Raw genomic sequence first — 15638 nt, 5'->3', positions numbered from 1 at the left:
GATGCCTTGAATGCTATGCTGGGTCTTCACTGGTCAGCCTACCTTGACCTTACCTCCCTCTGCAGAGGCCATATTGATAAGAGCTTCATTTGTCACTCTGACGTCACTATGAATTTCATCAATAGTCCAAGGTGCATGACATTACAAGTTTCAATGCTACTCCGAAGTAAGAGCCACAACTACTGGAACTACCTGAAATATCTGGCTACTGGTTTTAGTAATTAAAAATCTTTACCAGGAACTGCTTTTCTGAAAACACCGAGAGAGTAAAATAAAGGGAGGGGAGGGCTGATGAGAAAAAGAAACCAGACTTTTCTAAATGTGTATTGTAGTGGTTTGTTAAACAGTTACCTTGCTCTACAAGTGCTCTGTTTATCAGAGTACCGTGAAAGTGCTTTTTTTCTTTCCTTTTTTTCCTGTGGGAGAAGGGAAGCAATGGAGGAAATGAAAGGGTTCATTTAAGTGCCATACTCACATCAGGTTAATTTGTAAAAGCTCAACCAGCTGAATATATTTATAGCCACCACTGGCCACAAAACTTCAGTTGAGAAAGCTAATTGAGATTCTTCAGGAGAACTCCCTTGTCTCTAGTAGTTACAGAATGTCTCATTAGGCATTCCGTACCTCCCCCTTCTCTGGAATACTAAATCTGACTCTGCTTGGCCTGGGTTCACAGCTTGTGAATTTCCAATAGATTCTAATGAACCATTATTGTAAGACTGTTGATTCTGTTTTGCAGCCCCTTTGCCATTTCTTGTTGTCATCGTTGTTTAAAACCAAAGTTGCATTTAACAGGACTATATTAGTCATATTGAAATACTGTTTAAAAAAAAAAAAACTGTATCCTACCTCCAGGATGGTAACATACAGGTTAAAGTCCCTATTAACACCTAGTCTTGCACTCAAGAAGTGCTTTCTATAAAAGAGGAACATTAGAGCTAATGGAGGAGTTAGTAAACTCCATATTATTTCTATCCATTTTCAATTTTCCATATAGATGCAATATTTGCACATTTGACTTTTATCAGACCAGTGAGCACATGACGCCCAATTGATTTATTTTCTTCTTTACTGAAACGACACATTGTAGACTCCTCTGTGTATTTTTTAAATGTCTAAATATGTTGCAGAAATTAGTGTCATGGGAAGCTACATGTTCACTTTAAATGTTTAATTAGAAGTCTCTCCCATGAGCTGGAAAAAAATCTCTTGGCACAGTTCGGGAATAAACTCTCTTTCCTCCCACTATCTTCACATCTAATATTACAGGCTTACAAAGCAGCATGGGATGAAACCTGAACAGTATAAATGTCTCCAGGTATCTGCCATTATATTGTTATTTATGAGTTTTCATTTGGCATGCGTGCACACACATTTGCATACCCGTGTGTGTGTGTGTGTGTGTGTGTGTGTGTGTGTGTGTGTGTGTGTGACACATCTAAGCCCAAAGTTTGGCTGAATCATTCCATTTGTGCTTTTCATGTAAGAAAAAAATATCTATTGATTTGCCTCAGTCTAAAAGGCAGCATGATTTTTTCAGATTTTTCATAGTAACTTTCACGAGTAAAAGGTAAAATTTCTTACTGCTGTAAAATTTAAATAAGTATTTTTCTTCTAACTGAAATGTACTAACATATTGGAACATTCTTGTTCTTTGAATTTCTGACTACTTTTTTTAATGACATTCTGAAGGAAGGCCTGTTAGTAAATGAAATCCAGCTGACAATTTATTTCACTCTTTAATATATTTTCTACTAAAAATAAAAATGTCAAAACAGGAAAATATTACTGGATTTGTTACTACAAAAAACAAGTGAGAATTTTTAATTCACAAAGGATGAAAACACAAGACACTGATCTCACTGTCTTGACATACAGTATTACAATAAACTGATTAGCTGTAGACTAAAAAACATTTAATACTTCATATACATGCATATGTACTTTGAAACAAGAAACACAGGACAATTTAAATCTATGATATGTTCATAACTACCAAGAGAAGAACATCATTGATTTGAATCTAGTTGTTTTCCTGGCATAAATTCACTATATAGGCCAGTCCTAAAGCATACTGTATCGTTAAGGACATCATTAGGCAAATACAAACATTCTTATTTGGGGGCTTTTTCTCCCTGCCCAAAAAATCTGCTTTCCCACAGCTATCATGTAGCTTGGTTTGTTATCAATTTAACAAGATCACAACAACAAGTAATTATTTTTACAACAAACTCAGGTAAGGAGTTTTTGCCAGATCATACAAAAAAAACACTTGTTTACCAAGGAAAGCAATCTATAAATTATAAATGCAATTCTAAGAAAAAGAGTCTTGGTTATAAATCATTCAGTTTCAAATAGTAATAAAGAAATAAAAACTAGGGTTGGTGGGGGAGGAGGTATTGACAGGGTGGGGAGCAGATAAGGTGTGAAATGAGGAAAATATATTTGCCACAGAAAACAGTGGATTCAGTTAATTTTTTAAAATGAGGTATACAGTATGCCAGTAACTGCGAAAACAAAAAAATCAAAAACCAAAATGCACATTTCCAATGGAAAAATCTTTAAACCTCTTATAGTTTTCTTTATTTAGATTAGACATTTCATATACAGCAATTAATCTAGAAAAATACCTTTTAAAATATCTTCAACAGACCATGCTCTCTGTAACAAAACCTTCCAAACCCTGTTTTATTATACAAATCAATCTACACTAGTAATGTAAAAAGAAATTCTTGAATTTAACAATGTCATTTTCCATCTGACATCCATCTAATTTACATATGGTTTTCCACTATTCATACTGCAGAGTTAGAATTCTGTAATAAATTTTTCTAATGTATTCTGTACATATTAAATAACCTAAAGGTTCCTCTTGTAGTGCATTTACCATTGAGCAAGTCTATTCAGTATTTTTCCAGTACCATTTGCATTACAGTGATTTGCCTGTAAATGTAATTAAAATCTGAAAGTGCACACAGTTAATTTTCTCAAATAACAGCCTATATTTGGAGGTAACCTAATATTCATGGAAAAGATTACCAATATCACGATTAGAAATGTAGGGTTAGAATGTCCTCTGAGACTATACAACATAATTATATACATAAGCTAAAGGTCACTAAGTCCTTAGCATATATTCACATCAAATAATGTCTATTTCCACAGGGTCATACCAAGAACTCAGTATGGCACTAGATATAATTAGGATTGTTAAGCTACACATCAGCGTAGCACAGACAGCCTAAAATACCCTGAACTGACTTAACGCTAAATTGAACTCCAGTATATCACAGTGTTTAAGTAATATTAGTGTGCTGCCCCAACAAGCCACTAAGATATCCAAAGGATGCTGTGTAACACAGTAAAAGACAGCAAGCCTTCATCAAGGGATTATATCTGGGTTACAATGAATTTTAGCACTTAGACTGCCACTGCATGCAGAAACCCTGAAAAAGAAACATGCAGGTTTCAAAAGGGGTATACTTCATTTTGTTTAGAATGCCCAAGAGTGTTTTCAAAATAACTAATAGTAAGTATTGTTCTATCAAGTGATGAATCTAACAAATCTTAAGAAATTCTACATTATCCAGTTTGAGGGAAAAAAATAAGTAGTTTTCTTACCAAATCATCCAGTGTGTATGACTGGTTAGAATTGCAAGTTTTGATCTTTACTGAAATTCAGAGTATGAAATGCAAACATTAAGGATAAAATTAGTTCAAAATTACACACAGTTCTTAATGAACTTGCAACAAAGCAGCAAATATTAGGGTCTAACACGTATCTTGACTCCCCCATTCCCTTCTCATCCCTCCAAAAAGTGCAAAGTCAAAGAGTCATTGCTTGGTCCAAAAATAAAATACATCATGTATAAGGATCTAAAATTTGATGGAATCCAGCTTCTATTCCACAGGTTGTCTTCAATAAGAATCAACGTCCGAAGATGGAACTTAGTTCCAGAAGAATTAATTCTACAATCTGATTTTGGTAAACAGTATGAACTGCTATATTACCAGTCTCTTTCTCTGGCTTTAATAGAGTGGGGCCAAAAACAATTGCTATACTTTGATAGGTCATTCGGTTTTTCTCTCCATTTTCTATAACTCTAAAGGGGAAAAAAACAGTTAAGAGAAAAATTTTAAATATCATACAAAAATAAAAAATAAAAAAAATTGTAGAGGCAAAATTCTTCACCTCGTATTATAAACATAGTTTGCATTTAGAAATGAGAACTAATGCTCATTTTCCTAAGGCCCATATAAACTACTTAACCTAACAGAACTCAGTCCAAAAGCCATGTGAGCTTTGGGTAAACACAGCTGAAAGGCATGATTACACATACTCTAACAAACTTCAAATGTGTGATATTTCAGCTTAGTGTTTAAAATAAGACAGAGGCTTAAGTGAGTTACAATTCAGATAATAATGATTTCTAAGTTGATATGGGAAAAAATTTTCAGTAGGGCACAGAGATTAAACTTGCAGTTCTACTCAATTCATGCTATTTAAAAAAAAACTTCTCACTGTAATAATTGTAGTTGCTGGTGGTCTTTCTATTAGAAGGAAAGTATAGCCATGAGGGCTTTATTTTAAGGTAATTTAATATTCCTTATTTAATACCAGTCTCATCTTCATATTAATTGACTTTAGCAACAATTTCTGAACATGTGTTAGGTAGGCATTATATGTTTCAGATATAATATTTACTTTAATGTATTCTTTATACGAAACTATTCTGCTTATGAGGAACTGATGTCCAAAGGAGTTCTCTTTTTTCAAGTTGCAAAGAGCTCAAGTAGCACAGCTAGGTTCTGAACCAGAGTCTGAGCAACCCCGGGTTCTACATCACATCTCCTAACTGCGTTTCTCTCTCTCTCTTTCCTTTTCCCTCTAATTACTATTTCTTTCTTGTGAGCCTCTTACCTTTTGAGATGTCTAAAAAGAACATGCATTGTATCTTGATATGGCTTTGGCAACTGTTTGATTAGGTCCTTAACAGCAGGGACTCGCTGTCTTGGTTCTTGTTCTGAAAAAGGATTAACAACTAGAGATTTTACAGGAAACTGAAAGCAGTTACATATTTTGGACCTAATATTTGGTAATACACAGTGACATCTGGTGGTCACATTTTAAATTTCTGGAGTAAAACTTTCAGAAAAACTCAAAGATCAAACAGAATGTAGTGGCTTAATCGTTAGAGGATTTTTAACATCTGGGAAAAAATACTGAGTGGAAAGACATACTTACTAATTGCATTAACAAAATCATTAAAATGATTAAATGTAAAAAGAGGTTCTGGTAATTCTCGAAAAAACATTTTGAGTGCTCCAGTAATGACATGAATATCTTCCCATTTACTATCATTCAAGTCCAATTTCTCATCTGAAACACAGTATGGATAGAAAATTTTTTTAAATTAAAAGTTATGAGTTATTTTTTTTGGATATAACAACAGAGAATATGATCTTACCATGATTGACTGCAAATCTCAGTTTCTGGATTACCGCAAGGTTGCCACTTACTCTGTATATCCCATCAACATCCAAACCTAAGAGACAAATATTTTTACGTATAAAGTACCTCTTTGTCTCTCCTAAAGATGCTTGCATGTTTCAGAATCCTTATTCATTAATTCTCATTTGAAATCAAATGAGCAAATACTCTCTTCCTCTAATGGCTTTTTACAGATGCTTGGCAGTGAGAGAGGTGTTAACACCGAGACACACTCTGGATTCTGTTTAATACACAGCAACAATTCTGCTCTATTACCATGTAGGCTATGGATCAACTCAAGGAAATCATCTCATTAAACTTGAAATACTAATAATTTAAGATAAACTTCTGCACCTGGGGATCGTTCAGAAAGTAAAGGAAGCCAGCAGATAAAATCAGCCCACCCATTTTTTCTGCATGCCATTTTATAATGTAAATATACTTATTTAAAAAAGCACCCTTAAACAGGTTTGTCATATTAAATGCCTGTAATAAACAAACTTAATATAAGCTAGCAACTAAAATAATAGTTCTATTAAAACAATTGATAATTTTACATAGTTTATTAATTTCTTTTACATGCAGGATAGAATCATTTGAAATTCATACAACTAAGCCTAAAAAAATTCAAATACTCACTAAATGATAATGTACACATTTAACAAAACACATTAATGTGCTATTCCTATAACTTTAAATAAAGTCATGGTGTCTCTATTGTCATGTTGACGAGACACGTCAGAGATGAGATCTAACACTGGCAGAAATTTACAAATCATGCAAATATTTTAATTGTAGAAGATGATTTTCATGATAGAGATACAAGTAAATGTATTTACAGTCATGATTTCATTAGTTTATACAAAATTAGTATAAATATTATAAACATGTTAAAATTAATCAAAATAGAAATCAGTTTAAGGCTTCTTCAGCAGGAAATGAAATAAAAAGGATTTGTCTATTTAGACACTTTACAGTTGATTTAACAGTTTTTAAACATCATTTCATTTTTATTATAAACATAAGAAAACTTTCTCTTGGAAAGTAAACACAACCTCCAGTCTTCCACGCTGTCAAATCACTCACTAATAAACTCAGTTTCTCAATCACCACTCCTTCATTTAAGCAAATGTCAATTTCAAATGGCTTCAAAGAAAGTTATACACTTCATCAACCAGAAGTGAACAACGTTTAACGGACGTCTGCAAAGGTCTGAATTTAAAACAGGTACGAGCATGTCAGTTTTTTGCAAACAAGATGCTTTTCTTACTGTCTTGTGACTCTAAAGAACTTTTGGTTGCATCACTCAAAAATCAAAAAAATCCTAGGGATTTTAATGCAGAAAAATGGTTTAGGGTGCTTAACACTAAAAAATCATTTTCTTACCATATTCTTCAACATGTTCAATGCATAACTTCACAAATTTTGGCACTGTGCTATTCTCTCTCTGACACAGATTAGCAAGATTAGATCCAAACACTTGATCTGAAAGAGATTTTTTTTTTTTTTTAATGAACCACCTTGCTAAAATTTGGATCACAAAGTGGCTAAAGCATTCATAGTGCAACGGAAGACATTTCAGGGCACTCAGGCATTGTTCACCATGACTCATGCCTTGCATGATCTGCACTGTGCATACCCCTTCCAATTTCATTTCAAACAATTTCCCTTCTTTACTAAACTCCATGAACACCACAACTCATTCTGCCTGAGAGCCTTTTTACTTTCCACTCCTTTTACCCAGATCTATCTTCCTCCAAATTTAGCTCTTTGTTACTTCTGGCTTCGGCTAAGATGTCATCTCCTTAGGAAATCCCTCTGACCAGCCTGTCTAAGGTAACCCAGTTCAGTCACTCTCTATTTTATTACTATGAGCGTTTCTTCACAGCAGTCATCTCCACTTTAAACAACGTTGCCAGTCCCCATGTCATGTAAGTTTTGTGAGGGCAGGGAACTTGTAATTCTCAAACACCAACAGGTATTGACAGCACCTAGACTCATGCCTCACACTTGTAAATCCCTGAATATATTCTGAACTATTAAAACAAGCATGTGCACACCCCATCATGTGCTAACACTTCATTTCACAAAATATATTTCAAAAGCTGTTCTATTAATCTTTTAACCCAACAGTTATGCAATGCCACATTAGTGCTAAATATTCAAGAAAACAAACAAAATATTTGAAGTGATGAGTAATATCATAAAGTGGCAACAGTTCATATTTCTCAATGAAAAGGCCTGATGAACAAATCAGCAGCAGAAGTTTCTATGCATATATTTGCTAGTTTTTTTTTTAAGGTTCTAAACTCAATATGCAAAATTCATACCCATTACCTGGGAGTACCTGTTTATAATACTTAAGGTTGCTAATTTGAATCACTTAATTAACTGAAGTCTTCTTAGAAGCTTTAAATATCTTTTTAATGAAATCCATTTGTGTATTTTAATTTAGATGCTTTGCAAACAGATGTTTCAGTGTTGGTTTTTGTCATTAACTTCACAATCAAAGACATATTTACCTATAGCTTTATCTACAAATAAATGTCACAGTTTTGAGTCATGTACTACAAAAGTTTCACCTTTGGAATCAAACATACTTGTAAGAACTAAGGTATATACAAGTATATGTGATTTTACAGAATACTTTCTTATTAAGATCCTTTTAGTTCTCTAGGGTACTTACAAATGAAATAACAAATGTATAAATTGGGAAAAAATGCCTAATACTAATTTTAAAATTACCTTAAATGAGAACTACATGCTAACATTAATGAAAATTGTTCAGTATTTTTTCTTTCTTTCTACATGTCAGTGATCATTTAATCGAAATTTCCTCTGGTATATGCATCTCAACACTAAAAATCTTTATTGTCATGTCACCTAATTGCCACCCGTCCATCGCATCTGGGTAGTTCCTTTGGTCAGAGTTCCTAAAAACTAAAGTCTTGTGTTTATGCCTTACTCAATGCTTTAAACTCTTCAAAAAATCAATTTTACTCAAATGATTTTTAATCACTGAACCTCATAACTCTATGAATAAATAATGAGAACATTTTTACTGTTTGGAAGTTTTTTCAGTTTTTCATTTAAAATATCTTATTTCTGATTTTGACCAAAGTCATCATTACAAACATCACTTCTACCTACCTTTAATATAACCTTTCTCACGAACAGCTTGTAAAGTGGGGCGTCGTGTAAGAAACTTCTTCAAGTTTTTCTTGGTTTTCTTCTGTTCTGAAGAATCCATGCTAGGCACTTTCGTGGCTTAAGACAGTAAGCATTTCATAAAATAAAAACTTTTCTGATAAAGGTTCCCCCACCTAGCACTCAAAACATATTAATATTAAGCTCATATGTAAAAATCACAGTATAAATTCAGTTATTCTAACTTTAATATAGTTTAAGAGTAGCATGTGAAGAATCAAACACAGATCCAATTTCAAAGGGATAAGCCGAACAAAACCAGGCATTTTTATTACTAAACACTAACCATAAACTGTACCTTCTTTGGTATATCTGCCAAGATATTCCAAAGTTATTCTAAATAATACAACTTGTTTTTCTTAAATAATACAATTTGTGTATGGTGCTCCATCAATTTTAGAAAATAAAATGACCAGCCAAAAAAACCAATTCACAAACCGTAAACAAAAAGGCCCCTATCCTTACTGAACTAGGAATTATATACACATCCAGCACAATTATTTATAGTCAAGACTAAGTCTCATCATGGTATCTGTCTCTGAACTAAGAATGGAACCACCTAGAAAATGTTCTACATGGCCCTTAGTCCTGATATCTTTTTTGGTTAGTTACAAAAATTCAACAAGTAAATTTCTTGAAAATAACTACACTTGAGGAAAGTTGAGAGCACAAACACTGTATCAACAGAGAATTAAAATGATCAAACTTTCATGAGTTTACACTGTTTTACAGTGACAGTGTCAGTAACAGGCCTGAACTGCATTAGAATTTAGGAGAACAAACTTAGAACTGATTTTCTAATCATTCAGATTATTTAAAGACTAAGAAATTCTCAGTTAAATGTGAATTTGTTAAGAGATTTAACAAAGTTCTGAGTCATAGCTAATGGCCTATTTAAACACTGTTATTTTCAGGGGCATGCATTAGAAAACGTTACTCTTAAAATTGCTGGCTTTAGTTCAGTCCTTTATGTACATATGATCTGGAGATATGAACGCATGCAGCTCCTGCAGGCAGGCATCTTCTGGTCCACAGATGGCTGCCTGGTATCCAGGATGGAGAGATGGTACAAACCCCAGAACTTTTGACTTTAACTATCAGATTCTATCTAGAATATTAAACAGCAATTATATAATATTAAATCAATAAAGTTCAGCTTCCTAGAGAGACTACAACAGAAACATGTTCTAATATATTTTTTCTCTTGAAGTATCACAGTATCTTAAAATTAACCTGATGCTCTAGGGATGCATACAGGGAGGCTGAAAATGACAATGTGTTACAAAGGAGAGAGAGTACTGAAACTCTGAGATCGCAATTACTTAATTTTAAAACTTTATCACACTGGAGATTCCACTCAGCTTTTATATATATACATATATTTCCTAAATCTTTGAAAAGTTGAGAGAATACACTCACCAAAACACTAGCAAAATAGAGAAAGAAAGACTTACAATGCAGTTTTTTAGGATCCTTATGGTCCTTTTCTTTATCGTGCTTTTCTGTGCCTGGTGAGTCTGGTACCTCCTCTTCAGCTGCGTCATCAGTTTCTAGTGTCTGTTGATCAGAGTTTCCAAACACGTATTACTTTCAATAATGCTTTAGATAGATGTAATGACATATTGTCAGAATGATCAGTAACTGACTCTTCCAAATGATTTTAGGGAACCAATTAGTATATAGTATATATATGATTTAGATATATGATAAATCTTAAAAAAAAATTTCCCCTCTATGGCATATGGCATTAATTCTAAACTTTAAAAGAAAAAATTACTGATAATTCACAGGATTATGGGTTTACACTGATGATGAGGCTATCCTGCCTTATTTGATCAACAGCATATGAGTGACAGAAACAACAGTTAATGGGTCAGGCTACAGTCTATGGTGACAAAACACGATGGCACTATGTTCTGTGGTAACAGTACAAGATACAGCTAACCAGCCAATGGAACGATAGGTTTTCAAACCAAATGTCTTTTTCAATTACCCTTTTGGTCCATAGTTAAGCATTCCTCATAGACTGATGGACATGAGAATTGAAAGAAACCCTAGAGTTCATCTGAGGCTTCACCAAGACAATTTTTACAGGCTAAACAACTGGACTGAGTTCTCAGAGCTAAAACATTGCTTTGCCCTTCACAGTGAGGCCTTCCTCCACCCAGATCTCACTCTGGTACACAGAGTAAGGATGGCCATCCTGCTGTCTCAGCACCACTCATTCTCATTTACTCTAACTTATTTCTCTATGGTGTCAGCAGCATGTGGGTCTGTTTCTGGGTTCTCTGTTCTGTGCCACAGTCTGTATGTCTATCCCAAGATGGATACATTGCATTAATGAATACAGCTTTATGAAGCCTTGACATCTTATAAAGCAAGTCCTTCCACATTTTTCTTCTACAGTGTCTTGAATATTCTTAGCCCTTTGCATTTCTACATGAATTTTAGAGTAAGTCTGTCAAGTTCTACCAGAAAACCTGCTAGGATTTTGAGTGAGATTCAAATAATCTCAAATCTATAAATGTATAAGTTATTTGAAGAATATTGTATCTTTATATTATTGAATCTCTTAATCCACAAACATGATATACTTCTCATTTAATTTAGGTTCTCTTCAATGTCTCTCAATAAAGTTTTGTAGTTTTCCCTTCAGAAATCTTACACATCTCTTGCTACATTTATTCCTATCTCTTGCCATTTTATATACAGCGTATTTTAATATTTTTACAGTTAATAGAATGTTCCTCTCTTTTCACTTGGCTTATTTCCTAATCCTGTAGGCTTCAATTAAAAACAAAACACTTTCTCTGCAAAGCCTTCCCTAACCCCTACACCTAATCAGTGTTTTATAATATTTTATACATCCCTTGCCATCATAAACATCATCACATTTCATTATATTAACTGCTCAGATGTCTGTCCTCAGCAATCTTCTGTCTCTGACTGTGAGTGCCATACGGAAAGGTACAGTGTCTGAGTGCATGCGGTCGTACCTCCCAGTATATGCAGTACTCACACGTTTATTCTGAAAGCAGTCACAGATTACCATGCCTAGAGCCATTTGAAAAGATAGATTGGGCTCAAGTTGTTGAATTTGAATGGAAGTCACAGAAGGTTTCTGAGCAGGAGAGGATTATAAAATTGGCAGTAGGAAGTTTCATAGAGCAATGGTATTAAGAATAGACTGGTGGGGCAGACTCACAGACTCTAAGAAGGGACTTGAGGTTACCAAAGGGGAAGGGTGGGGGAAGATGGGTGGGGAAGGAGGGAGAAGGGGATTGAGGGGTATTATGATTGGCACACATGGTGTGTGTGTGTGGGGAGGTCACGGGGAAGACAGTATAGCACAGAAAAGACAAGTAGTGACTCTGTGGTATCTTACTACGCTGATGGGCAGTGACTGCAGTGGGGTGTTTGAGGGGGGACTTGATCATATGGGTGAATGTAGTAACCAGAATGTTTTTCATGTGAAACCTTAGTAAGAGTGTATATCAATGATACCTTAACAACAAAAAAAGAATAGACTGGTGGAAGATGAGATGAAATAAGGCAAATTCTTTACTATAAATGTTTAAAGGCCCAACCCTAGTTTCAGAAATAAATGAAAAAGAAGCAACAAGATTCAGAAATATCATACAATATTACAAGCTGCAAAGAAAGAATATATACATAGACTGGTGAATAATGTGCTAGAAGAGGTAAAAGTTGGAGGAGGAAGACCTAAAGAATATTCATTCCAAGTCTGGTTACTTTGAACTAAGTGAATCATAAAATTTTGGAGCTGAAAAGAATACTTGGAGATAATCGAATCTAACTTCTATTTTACTAGTTAAAAAACTGAGGTCCATAGAGGTAGAATACTGTGGTAAGACCACAAACCTTCTTAATAATGAGGCTTCACCTCTAAAGTTTCTCTCTCTAAAGCTGGTGCTTCCCAACTTTTTCCTGTCTCTCTTTTGTTTAAAACCATAACATACTCCTGTAAGTTTCTGCTTTTGTCACCAACATATGATCCTAACCATGAGCCATGTCCCCATATGGTGAGGGGGGCAGAGACTATAGTCTGAAAAAGCACAGCTCCTGGTTGTATACTTCTGTTCTAACACAGCTGCAGAACGTCAATCTGATGTTCTATTTGGTTGTTACATATACAAGAAGAAATTTACCAGAAGCATGAGGATACTGAACACCTACCTGATGGGGGGAGGGGAAGAGCCAGAACACCTGGGAACACCTTGGGGGAGGGGGAGGGTAAGCTAGTGAGGTGTCACTAGGACAGAAAACATGCTGATGAGTAGACTACAGATTCACTGATTTCACAATTTGGCCTTGGACCTGTTTCCACTAAAAAGGGCTATTCCCTCTGAATAAATACAGTGCACTCTCACAGTCTGATTGTCCCTTCCTCTTGAACAATTTCTTTTCAGACCAATGCCTCATGTGAAAATTTTGTTAAATCAACTGGTAGCAGACATTACATAAATGACAATGTTAAATCATTCACCAGCCTCTGGGAATTGCTAAATTGACCACTGTCTTCCCCACATCTCTCAAAATATTATTTTAAAAGTGGTTTTTACATAAAAATTGGAAACTAGATATGCAATAACTAATTAGAAAGCCAGAAAGAAAAACAGCTCTAAAGTAAGAAAATTTACCTATGTCAAAAACATACCTGATTATTGATGGTACTACAAAGAACCTTAAACCAATCATTAATAACAGCATCATTATCAGATTGAATCAGCAATTCTGTTCCCTGACGGGTTTTCAGCTTTAGAAAAGGAGAGGAAAAAAAAAGTATGATTAGTGCTCTCAATCAAATAAATACATTTAATTCAAAATCTATAAAACCACCAGATTAGGTGACATATATTAAGCGACAAAAGGTTAAAGTACAGAACAGCGATGGAGTATCTTTTATTTTAGTGTAAAATAACACCACCTGAATTATTTTATAATACAAAGTTTTTCTCACAGTAAATTCTCAATGCAAATTTAATAATCTCCAGTCCCAAACTCCATCACACAAATGCCATAAAACTTGCCTGAAATCTAGTATGCTTTATCATTAAAAAATAAGTTCAGTACCAAATCTGCGCATTTTAATCAGAACTGAAACATTATTCATATGTAAAGAAATAAAATCTGTGATTTTTTTACATAAATCTAAGAAATTATTTATCTGTGGCTAAAAAACAAATGTAGGCAAATATACAAAGAGACTCATTATTTCCTATTTGATAGGCAAATATAATGGCTTAGTACAAAGAGGGCACAGACAATAACTGTCACATCACTTCTGGGCAGAAAAGTTAACTAAATTAAGTGTGAGATCATAAGCTAACTCAGGTAAGGGTATTATGTTTTATTCTTCGGAAGGGAACAACTGATTTTTGTATAATCTCTTTGGTTCAGAGCTTCTTATCCTTAACTGAGGAAGAATTTTGAGGTGGTTGGAGAAAGCATTCCTCCCATTTTCAGGTTGGTAACTGATATGTTTTTTCCCTAGAGGAACATACAGCCATACGGCAGTGTTTCCCAAATGACATTCTGAGACATATGCTGCAAACTCAGTTCCCAAACTAATGTTTAAAAAAGGTATCACCCCCCTCAAAAAAAACCCAGTTACAGGAATATTAATTTGGGAAATACGGGACTGAAAGAAGTTAAATAAGATTATCTCCAAGACCTCTCAGGGATTTGAGATTCCACACTGTGATTTTCTGAGCAGAATAAAATATAAACCATTTCCCAAATTTATCTGACCATGGAATCCTTTTCATTCTAGAATCACTTATTAAAACTGCAAAGCTACTACAGGGAACAGTGGGGTCCTTTCTTGTACTTCTTTCTAAAGAGTGGGTCAAGCCAGTCAGCCACTACTGAATATCCACTAAACATAAATACTCTGTTGGAGGTTCTTACTTAAAGATGAGGAAAAATACAGTCTCTCTGCTTTTAAAAAAGACAAAAAACATTTTAGTCATCTAGTGGAGGAAATAACTTACAGATAATGATAACCCAAGTTACACTAAAATAAATGCTATTTTAAAAGCATGCACAAAAGCGAAGCATCAGTGTGGTGGCAATGTTTTTTACGGGTCAAGGAAGATGAGTAACATCTGACAAGGGGAGACTGGCATGGGTCCTCACAGCAGAATAACAGAGAGAAAAAGTCATAGAGGCAGGAAAATCTGGGAAAACAGCAACTAATCCAACCTGCCTAGACACCAAGACAGGTAAGGACTGAGCCATGAAGCTATAACGAAAGGCAGTCTGCGAATGCCATCTTCAAACTCCCACCAGTCTCTGTAGATGTAGCCCTCAGCATCCCTTTGCTACTCCTCTTACAGACAGACTCCAGCTCCAAAGGCCTAACACCTGGCTGGCCTTCTGACTTGCTTTAGCCAGCAGAATCACCGATGGGTGACTCTGCAGAAATCCTGCCGGTTCCTCTTGGAACCCTGACCTTGCCAAGTGAAGAAGCCTGGAATAGCCGCCTGGAGAGTGACAGGCCCTGTGGAGAAAGAGGCTGGGCCCATAGCTGTTACCAACACAAGCCATGTTACCCAGATCTTGTAGCCCAGTCAAGCCCTAGTTGACTGACACCTCGTGAATGGTCCCAGGTAAGACTGGATGAATCGCTTAGTTCAGTGCAGGCCAAGCTGAGCAAACAAAATGGCTCTTTCCGTAAGCTACTAAATTTGGGATAGTCTGATATACAGTAATAAATAACTGATACAGAATCATATATTACTGTGGAGGGTTTTTAATGCCAAAATGGAACAGTTTTAATTTATTTTTCAATATTATATTTGGTAGGTAAAGGAAAGTAAACCATTTTTATTGTTGCTGGGAAAAGGCAAGATTTTATAGAACAAAGGTTTGTAGTATATAGTCTGAGATTCAAAATTTTATGCAAATGAGTCCAGAT

The 15638-nt window shown here is 34.9% G+C and overlaps 1 protein-coding gene across 8 annotated transcripts in view; it reads right to left on the bottom strand.

Annotated features, from left to right (window-relative positions):
* Window positions 1-1720: 1720 nt before the first annotated feature.
* ARHGAP12 (Rho GTPase activating protein 12) overlaps window positions 1721-15638 on the bottom strand; it is a 101383-nt gene continuing 87465 nt past the window's right edge. For all 8 annotated transcript variants that reach the window (XM_017655141.3, XM_017655140.3, XM_073228970.1 and 5 more), the window contains 8 exons: window positions 13377-13475; window positions 10153-10255; window positions 8642-8758; window positions 6878-6976; window positions 5469-5546; window positions 5246-5380; window positions 4922-5024; window positions 1721-4103 (listed from right to left, as the gene is read on the bottom strand). In XM_017655141.3, the coding sequence (XP_017510630.2) occupies window positions 3929-4103; window positions 4922-5024; window positions 5246-5380; window positions 5469-5546; window positions 6878-6976; window positions 8642-8758; window positions 10153-10255; window positions 13377-13475 (909 nt within the window). In that variant the 3' untranslated portion in view covers window positions 1721-3928. The remainder of the gene's footprint in view (window positions 4104-4921; window positions 5025-5245; window positions 5381-5468; window positions 5547-6877; window positions 6977-8641; window positions 8759-10152; window positions 10256-13376; window positions 13476-15638) is intronic.

This window comes from Manis javanica, chromosome 2 (assembly GCF_040802235.1).
Source record: "Manis javanica isolate MJ-LG chromosome 2, MJ_LKY, whole genome shotgun sequence".
In the NCBI taxonomy this organism is placed as follows: domain Eukaryota; kingdom Metazoa; phylum Chordata; class Mammalia; order Pholidota; family Manidae; genus Manis; species Manis javanica.
The sequence above is the reverse complement of the archived record's forward strand: the minus strand, read 5'-3'. Positions and strand labels throughout refer to the sequence as shown.